A 16032-nucleotide genomic window follows, 5' to 3' on the forward strand; every position below is an offset into this window, starting at 1 on the left:
GTCGCTATACCTTGCTTTTCTATTCGCCATGTTTGTTTGTATTGGCATCACTATGTGACGTCACAGGAAAATGGACGGGTGTATATAACGATGGTTAAAATCAGGCACTTTGAAGCTTTTTTTAGGGATATTGCGTGATGGGTAAAATTTTGAAAAAAACTTCGAAAAATAAAATAAGCCACTGGGAACTGATTTTTAATGGTTTTAACCCTTCTGAAATTGTGATAATGTTCCCCTTTAACCAAAAAAATACCACCGGCTAGATTATGTTGTTCTTAGTAACAAACTGCAAGACTGCTTGAATTGTAGCGTTTAAAATGTAGTTTTTTAGATGAGTTCATATTCTTATTAGCAATAATAATCATGTCACTCTATAGACTAGGGGTACCCAAAGTGGGGCCCTGGGTCCAAATTTGAGTAATTGAGTCTGCTGTCATTAGCATGCCGACTGGTAGGATCTTGTTATATTCCCGTTTTAGATGAAAAATGACTCACAATCCTCACGAAGAAAAGGTTGGGTGAAACTAAGCATCTTTTTGTGTCGTTCTTGCTATTACCGGGTCTAAATTGGCTGTCAAAGTATACAAACACGTCAGATTATAGCCTCTTCTTCCACTTTTCTTTTTTTTAACATCAACAAATCATATTACTGATGTAGATGCCCATATCTGAAGTACAGATTTACTTAAAAAAAATAAAAGTGTGGGATACTTCTCCTGTTGCCTTAATTGTATTTGACTTTATTAAATGTTTTTATTGTAATGTTTGGCACAGCAGGACCAGAGCAGGAGGAGATACAAGGGGGGCAATGTGGGGACAAGAGGGGGACAAGACAGAGAGACAACAACAATAGAACAGCATCAGCAAATAGGATATGTACAAATATGATACGAAAAGTGATAGCAAAGAAGCAGTTAGTGAAGTAGATCGTAATAACACAAAAATGACAATGAACATAATTGCACTACAAATAGAACAATAAAAATGCCAATAGAAATAACACTATTGATAATGACTAATAATAATAATTACATTTAATATCAACAATACAGTTGTTTCAAATGCAACAATACATATATGTAATAAAAACTTGAATTACAAAAGAAAGCAGATAAATGGAGGGGTAGAAAGAGAAGCAAACTATATTAACCTTGTAGATTGTTATAGTAACATTAGGTTAAGCTTTATAAGTCTGCCGTGTTTTACCCAGTTTCCCCTGGGGGAGACAACGTTAATATATGTTTGATGAAACGTGATTATATGCATGAGTATATGTATGCATATGTGTTTGTGTAGTTACAGTATATATGTTTGTTTGTACAGTGAATGTGCATGTGGATCTATGTACCGTGTGTGTTTATGTATGTACTGTATTTGTGTATGTATGTGCGAGCGTATGTACCTATGTGTGCGCGTATGTACAGTATGTATGAATGAAGGAATGTACGTATGTATATATGTATGAATTATTGTGTGTATGTATGTGTATTTGTATGTACAATATATCTGTCTCCCAGTGTGTGCGGGAGCCCAAGTACGGCCCCAGCCACCCAGAGAGCCCAACCCAAAACAGCAAGTGCGCTACTAGGGGAACAAGGGACCACCGGCCCCACACAAGCAGGCAAGCAGGCCGGCCAGCGACAGGACCGCTAGAACCAGGCCCACCCTGCCACTGGGCAAGCCAGCGGCAGGCCGTAGACAGATGTGCCCGGCAGAGGACAAGGCACAGGAAAAGCAAGAGACAACCAGCCCCCAACAAGGGAAATTTTTCCACACAGTAGCTCAGTTACAAAGGATGGAAAGGAAAAGGATGGGAAGGATAATGTAGGTATAAAGTAGACTAAAAATATACTATAGTAGCAATATAAAATATAACATATACTATATGTAATATTTACGTATCATATATACAGTATATAACATATACTGATGTATTATATTATATTTGTATATAATATATACAATATATAGCAACTTGCGATTACCATGTACAATATTACAGTATATGCAGTAAAAGGGCAGCATAAAATAGAGAGTAGATCCAGCAGAAAATATACATAATAAACAAATAGAGGTAGCTAACATAGAAGCGTGCAGGTAATAGACAGATATCATCTATTGCTGTATGACGAGTGATTATACAGCTGGATGGAGTGCGGAATGAAGGAGTTCTTGAATCGAACACTGTGGGAATGAAGCTGAAGGAGCCTGTTGGAGTGTGAGCTCTGCTGTCCCTCAATTGTCTGGTGGAGTGGGTGGGCAGGATTGGGATGGGCGGCGCAACCCAGGTGCCCCAGACGAGTAGCCCGACTGCTGCAGCCCGAGACGTCAACTCCTGTGAGGCAAGCAGGCTCCAAGAGTGCTCATAAAAATAACTAATGATAATACTATTTTGTATAAAAACATGAAAAACTAAACAGCCATACAAGAAAAAACACAGCCCGGCTAAAAAATAACAACTTGTGGACCACCTTCCCCAAGTACACCAAACAAACTCACAACCACAATGACAACCACGGCCATCCCGGACTCAACAACTCCATCCAGCCATTGCACCCATTGCCCCGGCCGCGTATACCTAAGGGTGTCCCACTCCCTCCTCAACAGCGATAGAACCCACCCCACTGCCCCAGGCTGTGATCTCAACCAGGCGCAAAACTTCGCCCACAGACAGAGCACGCCTCACCCTCACACCATCAGCGAGGTCCCTGCATGGGATTGGCGGGCCACCAAACCATAGTCCCCATAGTGCCGGTTGAGGAGGCAATGAGGGACACGCCACACCCCTTGACTCCATCCCTCCTTGTCCTTTTACTATCAAGGTTAGAGGCATGATTTATGATCCACAGTAAACTTTCACGTGCATAGGAAGAGAGGAAGCAGCAGATCACACAATGATGTAAACATAGGCACACACACTAGTGATCACAGCGCCACTATAAATAGTGCGTCTGCGTTAGCGTTTATAATAACAATATCACTAATGCTTAATATCCAAGTCCCAAAATGTAAATGGAGTACAGTATTGTTAGCGCTTTTTGAATGTTTTTTATTGGGTTTTATGGGCGGGATAGAGGACTTCCCATTGGCTCCACTGTAAGCTGACTTTCATATAAATTTATTTACAAATTAGAATTAATTTTTTTAAATACATCCGTCGTCTTTCATAATGACTGTGAACAATAGACAAAATTCCCCAAAAGTGCAGTTCCCCTTTAAACTAGCGAGTCCATGAGTTTATCAAAGTGCAATCACTATTCTTGGTATTTCCATCATTTTGGTTTAAAACGAGGGCAGCACGGTGGAAGAGGGGTTAGTGCGTCTGCCTCACAATACAAAGGTCCTGAGTAGTCTTGGGTTCAATCCCGGGCTCGGGATCCTTCTGTGTGGAGTTTGCATGTTCTCCCCGTGACTGCGTGGGTTCCCTCCGGGTACTCCAGCTTCCTCACACTTCCAAAAACATGCACCTGGGGATAGGTTGATTGGCAACACTAAATTGGCCCTAGTGTGTGATTGTGAGTGTGAATGTTGTCTGTCTATCTGTGTTGGCCCTGCGATGAGGTGGTGACTTGACCAGGGTGTACGCCGCCTTCCGCCCGATTGTAGCTAAAATAGGCTCCAGCGCCACCCGCGACCCCGAAGGGAATAAGCGGTAGAAAATGGATGGATGATTTAAAACGGTAATACTAACTGTTGAGAGTTTTACAACGACTATCATTATTACTGTTTATCATTACATCCCTAACTTACACATACAAAGTCTCCAAGGCAGACGCTATTAGAAAGTCTCCAGTAACGAGCGTGTCCACGTCTTTCAACCTACTGCATCTTGAGTTCAACTTCCTATATTATTGTGACTACTAGGTGTCACAAAACAAAATTCTCCCTTCACTTCAACTTTAGACAGTTAAAAATAAATAGGTTAGTGTTTTTCACACCAACCATTGGTCTCTGTCTGTTCTGAACACCCCTAAAACTCACACAACCATTGATGTCATGTCCACAAGGCTGAATAGTTGTCATCTATACATGTTGTTTGCACTAATCAAAATAACATTATTATTTACATGTCGACTTAATCTGCTGTGTTTTTGTTTCGTTGGCACATTTTCACTTTGGTCCTTAGAGGCAAAACGTTTGGTCACCGTTGTTATAGACATTGCACAGAGTGTAGAAAATCAATAATAGACAGGTTTTTAAAAAGGTCTCAGTAAACTTTACATTGGCAACATGCTGACAAACAAATGGGCACGAATCATTTAACCCGTTGTATGAATGACTGCCCAATCAGAGGGTAGGTGTCATGACCAATCCATTCCGGTCATGCCTGTGTTGTTTCTGTTACATATGGGTGAAGGTTGTGTTCCCCAGTATGTGAAAGGAAAGGCAGGAGGCAGCAGAAGCGGCTTGCAGGTACGACGAGTCTTTAATTGTTAATATACGGCAAAATACAACCAGTGAATCTCTGGGAAGTTCACAAGAAAAGCTAACTGAGAAAAACCAATCTGAGCATTGCAGACACAATTTTATGCATGGGCTAACTCCAAACATAACTTGTCGCCAACGGCAATCAATGAACACGGATATATAAAGCTCACTGATTAGCGATCAGAGGCAGGTGAGTCTACTGATCGCTAAACAGATGCAGATGAAACTAATCAGGGCTTGTAGCAACCAGGCATAGCGTAACTAAGGAGCTCTGAGAACAGAAGCTAACACACAAACAGGAGAATCATAACAAAAAACAACACAGGCATGACAGTAAGCTCTAACCTGACTCTCGCCAGATCCTTGTACCGTATTTTTCGGACTATAAGTCGCTGCAGAGTATAAGTCGCACCGGCCGAAAATGCATAATAAAGAAGGAAAAAAACATATATAAGTCGCACTGGAGTATAAGTCGCATTTTTTGGGGACATTTATTTGATAAAACCCAACACCAAGAATAGACATTTGAAAGGCAATTTCAAATAAATAAAGAATAGTGAACAACAGGCTGAATAAGTGTACGTTATATGACGCATAAATAACCAACTGAGAACGTGTCTGGTATGTTAACGTAACATATTATGGTAAGAGTCACTCAAATAACTATAACATATAGAACATGCTATACGTTTACCAAACAATCTGTCACTCCTAATCGCTAAATCCGATGAAATCTTATACGTCTAGTCTCTTACGTGAATGATCTAAATAATATTATTTGATATTTTACGGTAATGTGTTAATAATTTCACACATAAGTCGCTCCTGAGTAAAGGTTGCACCCCCGGCCAAACTATGAAAAAAACTGTGACTTATAGTCCGAAAAATACGGTAGTTCATTGAGCTCCACACAAGGATCTGGGACATCTCAAAAGGAGATGCATACCAGAAGACGGGGCCTTGTAAAAAAAAATCATTGTATGTGATTGGATAAACTACTTGTCCGTTATCTTGAATGACGTGCTACTTCAACCACTCACATCGAAATCAACCCGTGACTCTGCTGACTTTTGGGAAATCCAAAACAGAACAGCCGACATATTGGATAACGACAGAGCGAAAAGTGAGAGAACTTTTACTGAAACAACGCAGCAATGTCAGTAGACGATCGATGTCGTTTGTGCAAAGAAAATATGCGAATAAAAGGCTTCATTGGGAACAGCAAAAAAATGTTTCACAAAGTCGCCAACGAAAAAAGCACAGACAAACGTCTAACAGAACTTGGTTTGAAATTGTTGAACGTTCGGGAGAGATCGTGTCGAATGTGCTTACTGTGCTTTCGCTTGATAGGGAAACTGGAAGACACTTTGTCCACTTTTAAAAGATGGCAAAAAACTGAAGAGGAACCCAGTTCTGAACAGTCATCTCCTTCGGCGACAGCGACATCAGAGAGTGCAAAGGTGTCTGTCGCACATAAAAGGGGCAGGGTGCCAATAACCTAAACTTCAAAAGAATTAATATTCGATAGATTCGACAAAACAGTTGCAATAGCAGAATCAACTCGTGAGTTTCCAGTTAGCTGCACGTGTATAGTCAGCTGCTAAGCTTCCTGGCTATTTTGCGGACACGTGGTGTGGTGACGAGGACCTTTTTAAGCCCGGCAAGGCGCTGTTTGACGTACACTCACACGGCATGAATGTCAAAAAATGGACTTAACCGCTCCCTTCACCGGCGACAGGAGCCAGAGTTTCTCAGCTCTTGGACAGAGACAATTGATGGACCGCTTCGGGGCCAGCCGATCGGCGCGTGTGCGTGCTCCGGGGGAGAGCTTGGAGGTGTTTGCTGCGGACTTGAGCCGGCTGGTTACGGAGGCGTTCCTGGCAATCTTACTACTGGCCCTTCATGCTGAGAGACATCCGACGGTGGTGTGAGCAGTGCAGAGCGTGTCGAACCCGTCGGTGCCCTTAACGTCCCTGTGGGCGGGTCCCAGATTTGTCGCCCCCTCCGGAGGATGGTCATGGACATTCTGGAGTGGCCCAGACGTTCAAGAGGTGTCCCAGGTTTGTCGGCCCCTCCGGAGGATGGTCATGGACATTCTGGAGTGGCCCAGACGTTCAGGGGGTGTCCCAGGTTTGTCGGCCCCTCCGGAGGATGGTCATGGACATTCTGGAGTGGCCCAAACGTTCAAGAGGTGTCCCAGGTTTGTCGGCCCCTCCGGAGGATGGTCATGGACATTCTGGAGTGGCCCAGACGTTCAGGGGGTGTCCCAGGTTTGTCGGCCCCTCCGGAGGATGGTCATGGACATTCTGGAGTGGCCCAGACGTTCAGGGGGTGTCCCAGGTTTGTCGGCCCCTCCGGAGGGTGGTCATGGACATTATGGAATGGCCCAGAAGTTCCCATGGGGGACGGGGGGGGTCCCAGGGTGTTTGCCCCTTCCAGAGACTCTGTCAGCACCACTAGATGGTACTTTATTGATTCTTTCACTGCCTATAACCCCAAGTCTGATGGCATGATGGCGCGTCACAATCGAACTATCTCGCAGGGGGTGATTGGGGCGATCTCCTGCGCATAATCGGACTATCTCGCAGGGGGTGACTGGGGCGACCTCCTGCGTATAATTGAACTATCTCGCAGCAGGGGGCGATTGGAGCGACCTCCCTTGCATCATCGAACTATCTCGCAGGGGGCGATTGGAGCTACCTCCTTCGCATCTGCAAGTTTTTGCATGTTTTGAGGGGCCAGTGTGCTAGCCCATGCAATGCTGTGTGGATCAGTTGAAAATATTGTTGATTTGTGGTGTGCATTAAGATTGTGAATTTTTTTTCTGCTCTATTCCTTGTTTGGTACCTATTTTGTTTGTAATAAAACGGGGACGTTTCTAATTGAGGGGGGGGACGTATGTAACAAACCGTTCAGGGTGTCCCATGTTACAGGAGTGTGTTAGGTAAGGAGGAGGAGTTTTGTCCCTCCATAGTTGCCGTAGGGTTGTGACGTAAGAGGTCTATAAAGGTGGGTTGTTGAAGAAGGTGTGAGGAGATGACATTAAAGAAGTGGTGGAGACCGGACCTGCTCTCATGACTTCCATTTATTATTTTATTATTATATTATATCAGTACACACAATATGCAAACCCAGGAAAACTCGGCTACATCAGCACGCGACTCCTCGCTGCGTGCCGCCAACAGTCGCTTCAGCACTACGTCACATCTATGAAATCCCGCCCGGCGATCCTGATTTGTTCATTATTTTTTGCTATCTTGAAGGAGTTTGCATTGCCCTTGATCCCAGATCCTTGTGTGGAGCTCAGCGGACTACAAGGATTTGGCGAGAGTCAGTTTAAGTAAGCTCAGCTAGCACAGTACTAACTGAGGTTTCTGCCCTACCGCATCAGGAAATGCGCATGTTAAGCGATTTCTACTTACGAAAATGTTCAAAACAATTGAAATCACTGAGAAAACATGTGTAATACATTTGTCCATACTCCCCTGACTGCTTGTCACTGGAGAAATGGACAATGCTTGGCTTTATGTCCATTCATGTCACACAGCACTATGCAGGTGTCTGTACTCACCCCCCATACTGATGTTTTTACTGTCACCTTACTAGAAGAAGCCAGTAAGCACAGTGAATAACAGCTTTGTTTCCCCCACAGTCTGAAACACAAGGTGACGACCGCCCCACCACCTTAGAATATAAACTGCGTCTGTTTCTTCTTTTTCATTGAACACATGGGGGATGAATCACTGGGAGGAAAAAAAAAATGGCTAAGACTTTCTGAGGCCGGTGTTGGTGATTCAATTTCTATAGCCACAAATACTTTAAAGTATAATAAGCCTATGCTTCAAGTCCCTGTAGCCTTTCGAGGTTTGAAATGGCCTTGTCGTAACCTACAAATCACAGCTCTCCGCAAAGCTGCCCTCTCTCCAGAGCGATATGTCAGCGACCCGCCAGGGAGGGGGGGGGGGGATAAACAACATGAGAGGGTCGGCGCAGACACAAGCTAGCCTCTGAAAAACTGTAATGTTTTTGTTGCTGAGGATTCAGCCCGTGGTGTAGCCGTGCGAGAGCATCACTCATGTTTGCACACTCTGCAGATCCTCCCTGGAGATTGGGGAATATTAAAGGGCTTTGCGGGGGCCCTTCCTAGGAAAGGCTCTTGATAAGAGATTTGTTTATGACCTTCAGAAAAAATAGTAGACGGATGTCACCGATAGCTCAGGCTGATCTCAAGGCAGTTTTTGTGTGTTTACCGTTGCCTGGGATGAGTAGGCCAAAAACAGTTAAGCGCTTGTTTTAAAATGATATTCTTTATTAAATGAATCCAATAAAGTGTTGCAGCACATATATCATAATGGATTCTGAGCATGTATCTTATAATATTTAGATTTAGACTTAGACTTCCTTTTATTGTCATTCAAATTTGAACTTTACAGTACAGATAAGAACAACGTTTTGTTGCATTAGCTCGTTGTAGTGCAGGATAAAAGAGTAATAAGGTGCAGATATAAATAAATAGATTACTGTACAGATAAATATATTGCACTTTTGCAAATGCATCCACGTTTATGGCTGTATGTTATATTGTCTTCATATTCCAGCGAGTTAATCCGTTTTTGGGGGGAATTGAGGGGATTATTATGATGCGTTCAAGAGTCTGATGGCTTGAGGGAAGAAGCTGTTACAGAAGGTTCTGCTACGGAGGCTGCGGAACCTCTTTCTAGAGTCCAGCAGTGAAAAGAGTCCTTGGTGGGGGTGGGAGGAGTCTCTGCAGATGTTCTGAGCCCTGGTCAGGCAGCGGCTTTTTGCGAACATAGTATTTTGTAGTCATTCCCTTTAACAATAACGTCCTGTTCCTGCATGGCAACATTCAATTACGGTAGTGGGGTTATTAGATGGAAATCCGAATGTTGTTCTTGGCCAGTGGGGCACAGATAAATGTGTTCTTCAAATTCTGCCTAGCAACAATTGGCCAAGCACAACTGTGACTTAAGCAGAAACAGGAATCTGATATATATATATTGTAAAATTAATTGACCAAAATAAATAATAATAAAATGTGAAGTGAATTATATTTATATAGCGCTTTTCTCTAGTGACTCAAAGCACTTTACATAGTGAAACCCAATATCTATGTTACATTTAAACCAGTGTGGGTGGCACTGGCAGCAGGTGGGTAAAGTGTCTTGCCCAAGGACACAACAGCAGTGACTAGGATGGCGGAAGCGGGGATCAAACCTGCAACCCTCAAGTTGCTGGCACGGCCGTTCTACCAACCGAGCTATACCGTGTTTTTTTATATATTTTTCCAAAATAAACTGATCTCATTTGTGACTATTTACACCTCAAAGGTAAACACTGTGGAGATAGTACGTATATGAATCATTCTCAGGCCATTCAATCAATCACAATTGGAATGTTAAGCTCCGTCTTCGACGTTTTGATAATCATGGACTTAAATTGGTCAGATCTAGTCAGACTAATCAGCCAGACTAGTTCGGACCAATCTAAGTCTATGAGCATGAACTGATGAAGCCTGCTCAGATGGACTGAACAGTCCAGTTGCGATAGATTGAATACCCTAAACATAGATATTTAATGGTTTAGTGAGGTCCTTGGTCGACTTTGGCTCTGGCAGAGCTCAGAGAAGGCAATCTAGAGCAGAGGTGCCCAAAGTGGGGCCCATGGACTAACACAATCATTAATGGCTTGTCTGCAAAGCTAACAAATTGCCATCTATCGAACATGATATGTTAAATAATGGCGGTATGGGATTAAACTACTCACTTATTGTGCATCAGTACGCTTATTAAAATCACTGTTAGGTCCATGGCCGAGAGACACAGTTTCACTTTAGCCCTTGGAGGAAAAATGTTTAAGCACCCCTGATCGAGAGGAAGTAAAAGTCGTAGCAAGGTATCTGTGGGTAAACCTGTGAAAGGATCGTTATCGTTGCCAGAGGAGGACAGTGGGGTAGACCTCCTTCTGCAGCTAACTAGTCAACAGTACACCTCCGGTGGCGCAGTGGGGTCCGTGTCCGACAATGACATGTGCCCGTACGTGTCATGTCCAGTTACCGGCGATATTATCGGCCGACAAATGCTTTAGAATGTAATATCGGAAATTATCGGTATCGTTTTTTTTATTATCGGTATCGTTTTTTTGTTTGTTTGTTTTTTATTGTTTTTTTTATTAAATCAACATAAAAAACACAAGATACACTTACAATTAGTAAACCAACCCAAAAAACCTCCCTCCCCCATTCACACTTATTCACACAAAAGGGTTGTTTCTTTCTGTTATTAATATTCTGGTTCCTACATTATATATCAATATATATCAATACTGTCTGCAAGGGATACAGTCCGTAAGCACACATGATTGTGCGTGCTGCTGGTCCACTAATAGTACTAACCTTTAACAGTTAATTTTACTCATTTTCATTAATTACTAGTTTCTATGTAACTGTTTTTAAATTGTTTTACTTTCTTTTTTATTCAAGAAAATGTTTTTAATTTATTTATCTTATTTTTATTTTTTTTTTAAATGACTTTATCTTCACCATACCTGGTTGTCCAAATTAGGCATAATAATGTGTTAATTCCACGACTGTATATATTGGTATCGGTTGATATCGGTATCGGTAATTAAGGGTTTGGTCAATATCGGAATATCGGATATCGGCAAAAAGCCATTATCGGACATCCCTACTTTCAATAGGCATCGTTGATTTGTGACAAGGGATTTGAGTTACGAGCTCAGTCATAAAACCAATTGAGCTTGACGTACTACGTCTAATGGAGTTTTAAAAATATTTGAAACAACTTCAAAGGCCTGATCGATCAAATATAAAAATACCACTTCCCTCCAATTCATCAATAATTCTAGCATCAACTTCAACAACAATGCATCTTTGTTGCAGTTGCAGGTTTGGCCAAACAGCAAAGAACTCCACAATGTGGTTTGTTTCTCAGTGACTATTATATGCAAGAATAATTCCCCATGAGATCAGATAACAGTACAATAAATTCCACAATCTATTCAATTCAAGCGGTGACATGCCTTGGTTCCCAAGTGCGTCTGTGCCTGGTGAGGATTAAAAAGTGGTGCTTGTTATGAAGACTCTGCATATGAAGCAAAGCGGAACAGCGTACTCCCGCTTTCCTCCTCCGGCAAACTGGAGTGCTGACGGCTTTGACTGCCGCAAAAGGGAGACTGACGACAAGTAAAATATAGCTGGCGAGTAACAGTGAAGAGGAACTGACGGTGATATATGCGCCTATGTGGGAATTCATGTGCGAATAAGTGAAACTTTTTACAAGAGGAATTCCATTTGATACCTCGGGAGTTCGTGTTATGAATTTCAAATACACAGTTTATCTATGCAAAGCTGCACAAAAGGCTCAATGCACCTGCATAATCCCATTTCATCCAAAACAAGAGCTGGAACCAACATTCCTAACACCTTAGAGAGGTAAATATTAGAAACGGCTCTCAGTCTGATGCATATTACACCACTGCAAACAGCAACCACAAATGGCATTGTATCGGCGGACACTACAAACAATGAAAAAAATAAGGTACAAGAAAATATTTTTCATTTTTGTTGGATGATGGTTATAGCTTGTGGCCTGCATATGTAAATACTACATTTGCAAACCATCCGCTCTATATGTTTATTCAAAGCACTTTCTACTCTGATGTTAATCCAGCCACTCCAAGGTGTTTACAAAGAGATATTTGCATTTTCTTCATTCTGAGGGTAATGTGAAAGGGTTAAAATCTGAAACCTGAGCCTCACTTTACCTCAAAATGTCATTTTAAGTAATGTATTATACAAACCCCGTTTCCATATGAGTTGGGAAATTATGTTAGATGTAAATATAAACGGAATACAATGATTTGCAAATCCTTTTCAACCCATATTCAATTGAATGCACAAGATATTTGATGTTCAAACTCATAAACTTTATTTATTTTTTTTGCAAATAATAATTAACTTAAAATTTCATGGCTGCAGCATGTGCCAAAGTAGTTGGGAAAGGGCATGTTCACCACTGTGTTACATGGCCTTTCCTTTTAACAACACTCAGTAAACGTTTGGGAACTGAAGAGACACATTTTTTAAGGTCCTCAGGTGGAATTCTTTCCCATTCTTGCTTGATGTACAGCTTAAGTTGTTCAACAGTCCGGGGGTCTCCATTGTGGTATTTTAGGCTTCATAATGTGCCACACATGTTCAATGGGAGACAGGTCTGGACTACAGGCAGGCCAGTCTAGTACCCGCACTCTTTTACTATGAAGCCACGTTGGTGTAACACGTGGCTTGGCATTGTCTTGCTGAAATAAGCAGGGGCATCCATGGTAACGTTGCTTGGATAGCAACATATGTTGCTCCAAAACCTGTATGTACCTTTCAGCATTAATGGTGCCTTCACAGATGTGTAAGTTACCCATGTCTTGGGCACTAATACACCCCCATACCATCACAGATTCTGGCTTTTCAACTTTGGGCCTATAACAATCCGGATGGTTCTTTTCCTCTTTGGTCCAGAGGACACGACGTCCACAGTTTCCAAAAACAATTTGAAATGTGGACTCGTCAGACCACAGAACACTTTTCCACCTTGTATCAGTCCATCTTAGATGAGCTCAGGCCCAGCGAAGCCGACGGCGTTTCTGGGTGTTGTTGATAAACGGTTTTTGCCTTGCGTAGGAGAGTTTTAGCTTGCACTTACAGATGTAGCGACCAACTGTAGTTACTGACAGTGGGTTTCTGAAGTGTTCCTGAGCCCATGTGGTGATATCCTTTACACACTGATGTCGCTTGTTGATGCAGTACAGCCTGAGGGATCGAAAGTCACGGGCTTAGCTGCTTACGTGCAGTGATTTCTCCAGATTCTCGGAACCCTTTGATGATATTACGGACCGTAGATGGTGAAATCCCTAAATTCCTTGCAATAGCTGGTTGAGAAAGGTTTTTCTTAAACTGTTCAACAATTTGCTCACGCATTTTGTTGCCAAAGTGGTGACCCTCGCCCCATCCTTGTTTGTGAATGACTGAGCATTTCATGGAATCTACTTCTATACCCAATCATGGCACCCACCTGTTCCCAATTTGCCTGTTCACCTGTGGGATGTTCCAAATAAGTGTTTGATTCGCATTCCTCAACTTTATCAGTATTTATTGCCACCTTTCCCAACTTCTTTGTCACGTGTTGCTGGCATCATATTCTAAAGTTAAGGATTATTTGCAATAAAATCAGTTTGAACATCAAATATGTTGTCTTTGTATATGAGTTGAAAATGATTTGCAGATCATTGTATTCCGTTTATATTTACATCTAACACAATTTCCCAACTCATATGGAAACGGGGTTTGTAAGTAATGTAAATAATTCAAAGTATATACTCTGATGATTAACTTGTGTGATGACTGTATTATGCTGATAGTATATATTTGTACCATGAATTGATTTACTTGGACCCCGACTTAAACAACTTGAAAAACGTATTCGGGTGTTACCATTTAGTGGTCAATTGTACGGAATATGTACAATCAATCAATTCAATCAATCAATCAAACCATGCTAATGCTAACATTAGCAAGCTGGTTAGCCGACGTCAAACGACGTCACTGGACTCACCACAGAGTTCCTCATGGCGGCCTTGATGGTAAACGCTCCACTGTTTGGCTTGGTTCTATTCCTTAACATAATCCACGGGACTGGGAGTGAAACACACGGCGATTAGCGCTGGTGTGAGTGCAGCTTGGTGTTGCTAGCTGGTTGCTAGGCAACGAGTAGAGACGCTCTCTGGTTGCTCCTGCTGCAAGGTGTGTGTGTGCCAAGAGTGTGTGTGTGTGTGTTACCATGTTGCCATAACAACCAGCCAGCAGCGCAGTGGGGGGTGGGGGGGGGGAAATGCAAAGTGTTGCACTTAATAAACAGTGGAGTCTTCTGTGTTAATATGTGTATAATAGATTCTTCTTATTTATTTAACGGTGGCTTTTTTTTGTTTGTTTCTTTTTTTTGCACCAAACATTAATATACCGAGGCGATTCTATAAATCACGCTGATCATTAGAATGATTTATGATGTCCTGGCCAACAGTGCAGGTGCTACCTAATCACTTTAATCATCCCCAGTTGCGTACGTGTTTGTGTGTGCAACAATTCCCCGCTCTGGTGTGTTGGATCACGCCACATGCTAAATGAGTTTAATGGCTCAAATTAAAACTCAGCGTTTCTTTTTGCTTCCACTAAAGCCGGCCTCGACTCATCATTAGATCTGTAAGCAGACTGCGAGGAATACTTAACCGAGCCGTTTGTGTCACAGCGAGACAGGAAGACCAATGCCTTGACTCTCAATTATCCAGCCAGAGCACTGAATCATTCCAATTTAGGGATGTGGCACTCTTAATTTTCCCCAATATTGTGTTGTTGTTTTTTTGCCTCGTGAGACGTTTTATGTGAGTTGGTGCGAGTGTTAATAATCGCCAGTGCACAGGCAATTTCTCTAAAAGCCCCTATTTGTTTTTTTACGGCTCCTCCGAGAGTGAAGGGTATAGCAGCATCGGGCTGAAGACTGTAAACAAGGCATGGAGGAAGGGAAGTGATTTCCCTGTCAGCATTCCGCCCCGGTCGCTCTCTTTCTCTGCTTTCCCTGGGAGGATTACCGAGAGGAAGAAGGGAGTTTTCAGAGAGCAAACTGGAGCGTCAGCATGACTTCAGCAGGATTGTGGAAACGATTGTTCAAACGGCGCCGCCGCTATCTCTCTGCCGTCATTGCAGGCGTCCGAGAGGAGAGGCCTTGCGAGAACGAGGAATGAAATTCAAAGTCGATGTGGTTTTTTGCATGTCTCGCAAATGCTGTGTTCACATGGGGCTGTGTGCGTGTGTGTGTGTAGGTGTGTGTGTGTGTGTGTGTGTGTGTGTGTGTGTGTGTGTGTGCGGGCATAAGTGCGTCAGCACTCATGTCAGCGTTTATATTGAAGAATCATACCGCTTCAAGGACACGCAAACACCGTCAATTCAAGTTTTAAAAGTCTCCAAAGATTTTTTTTGAATTTACCGTATTTTCCGAACAATAAGCCGCTACTTCTTCCCTACGCTTTGAACCCTGCGGATGATAAAAACGGTGCGGCTAATTTCTGGATTTTTCTTCGCTAACGGCCATAATGTTTTGTATTCTACAAATATCCATGCATCCATTTTCTACCGCTTGTCCCTTTTGGGTACGCGGGGGTTGCTAGACTAGACTAGACTTCCTTTTTATTTGTCATGTCTGTGTGATCATGTTTTGTTTTAGTCATGTTCGGTTTTGTTTTTGGACTTTTTGTGCACTTTTGTTTTGTTTTGTCACCATAGCAACCATTAGTTTTCACCTGTCACGTCACACAACTGTTTCACGTTTTGAGTCACGCACCTGCTTTCACTAATCATGTCTATAGTATTTAAGTTCATTGTTTTCAGTTTGTCGTTCTGACGACATCTTGCATTTATGCTCTACACACTCTTCATCCTCTTAGATCATGCTCCATGTCCCATGCCAAAGTAAGTTTTTGTTCCAGGTTTATAGTCGTTTTGGTTTCATAGTTTGTTCTCCG

At 42.4% G+C, this 16032-nt stretch overlaps 1 protein-coding gene across 1 annotated transcript in view; it reads right to left on the reverse strand.

Annotated features, from left to right (window-relative positions):
- pacrg (PARK2 co-regulated) overlaps window positions 1-14229 on the reverse strand; it is a 575139-nt gene extending 560910 nt beyond the window's left edge. Inside the window, exon 1 of the mRNA XM_061968211.2 lies at window positions 14073-14229. Coding sequence (XP_061824195.1) covers window positions 14073-14141 — 69 coding nt within the window. The 5' untranslated portion in view covers window positions 14142-14229. The remainder of the gene's footprint in view (window positions 1-14072) is intronic.
- Window positions 14230-16032: the final 1803 nt, after the last annotated feature.

This window comes from Nerophis lumbriciformis, linkage group LG08, assembly GCF_033978685.3.
Source record: "Nerophis lumbriciformis linkage group LG08, RoL_Nlum_v2.1, whole genome shotgun sequence".
Classification (NCBI taxonomy): Eukaryota; Metazoa; Chordata; class Actinopteri; order Syngnathiformes; family Syngnathidae; genus Nerophis; species Nerophis lumbriciformis.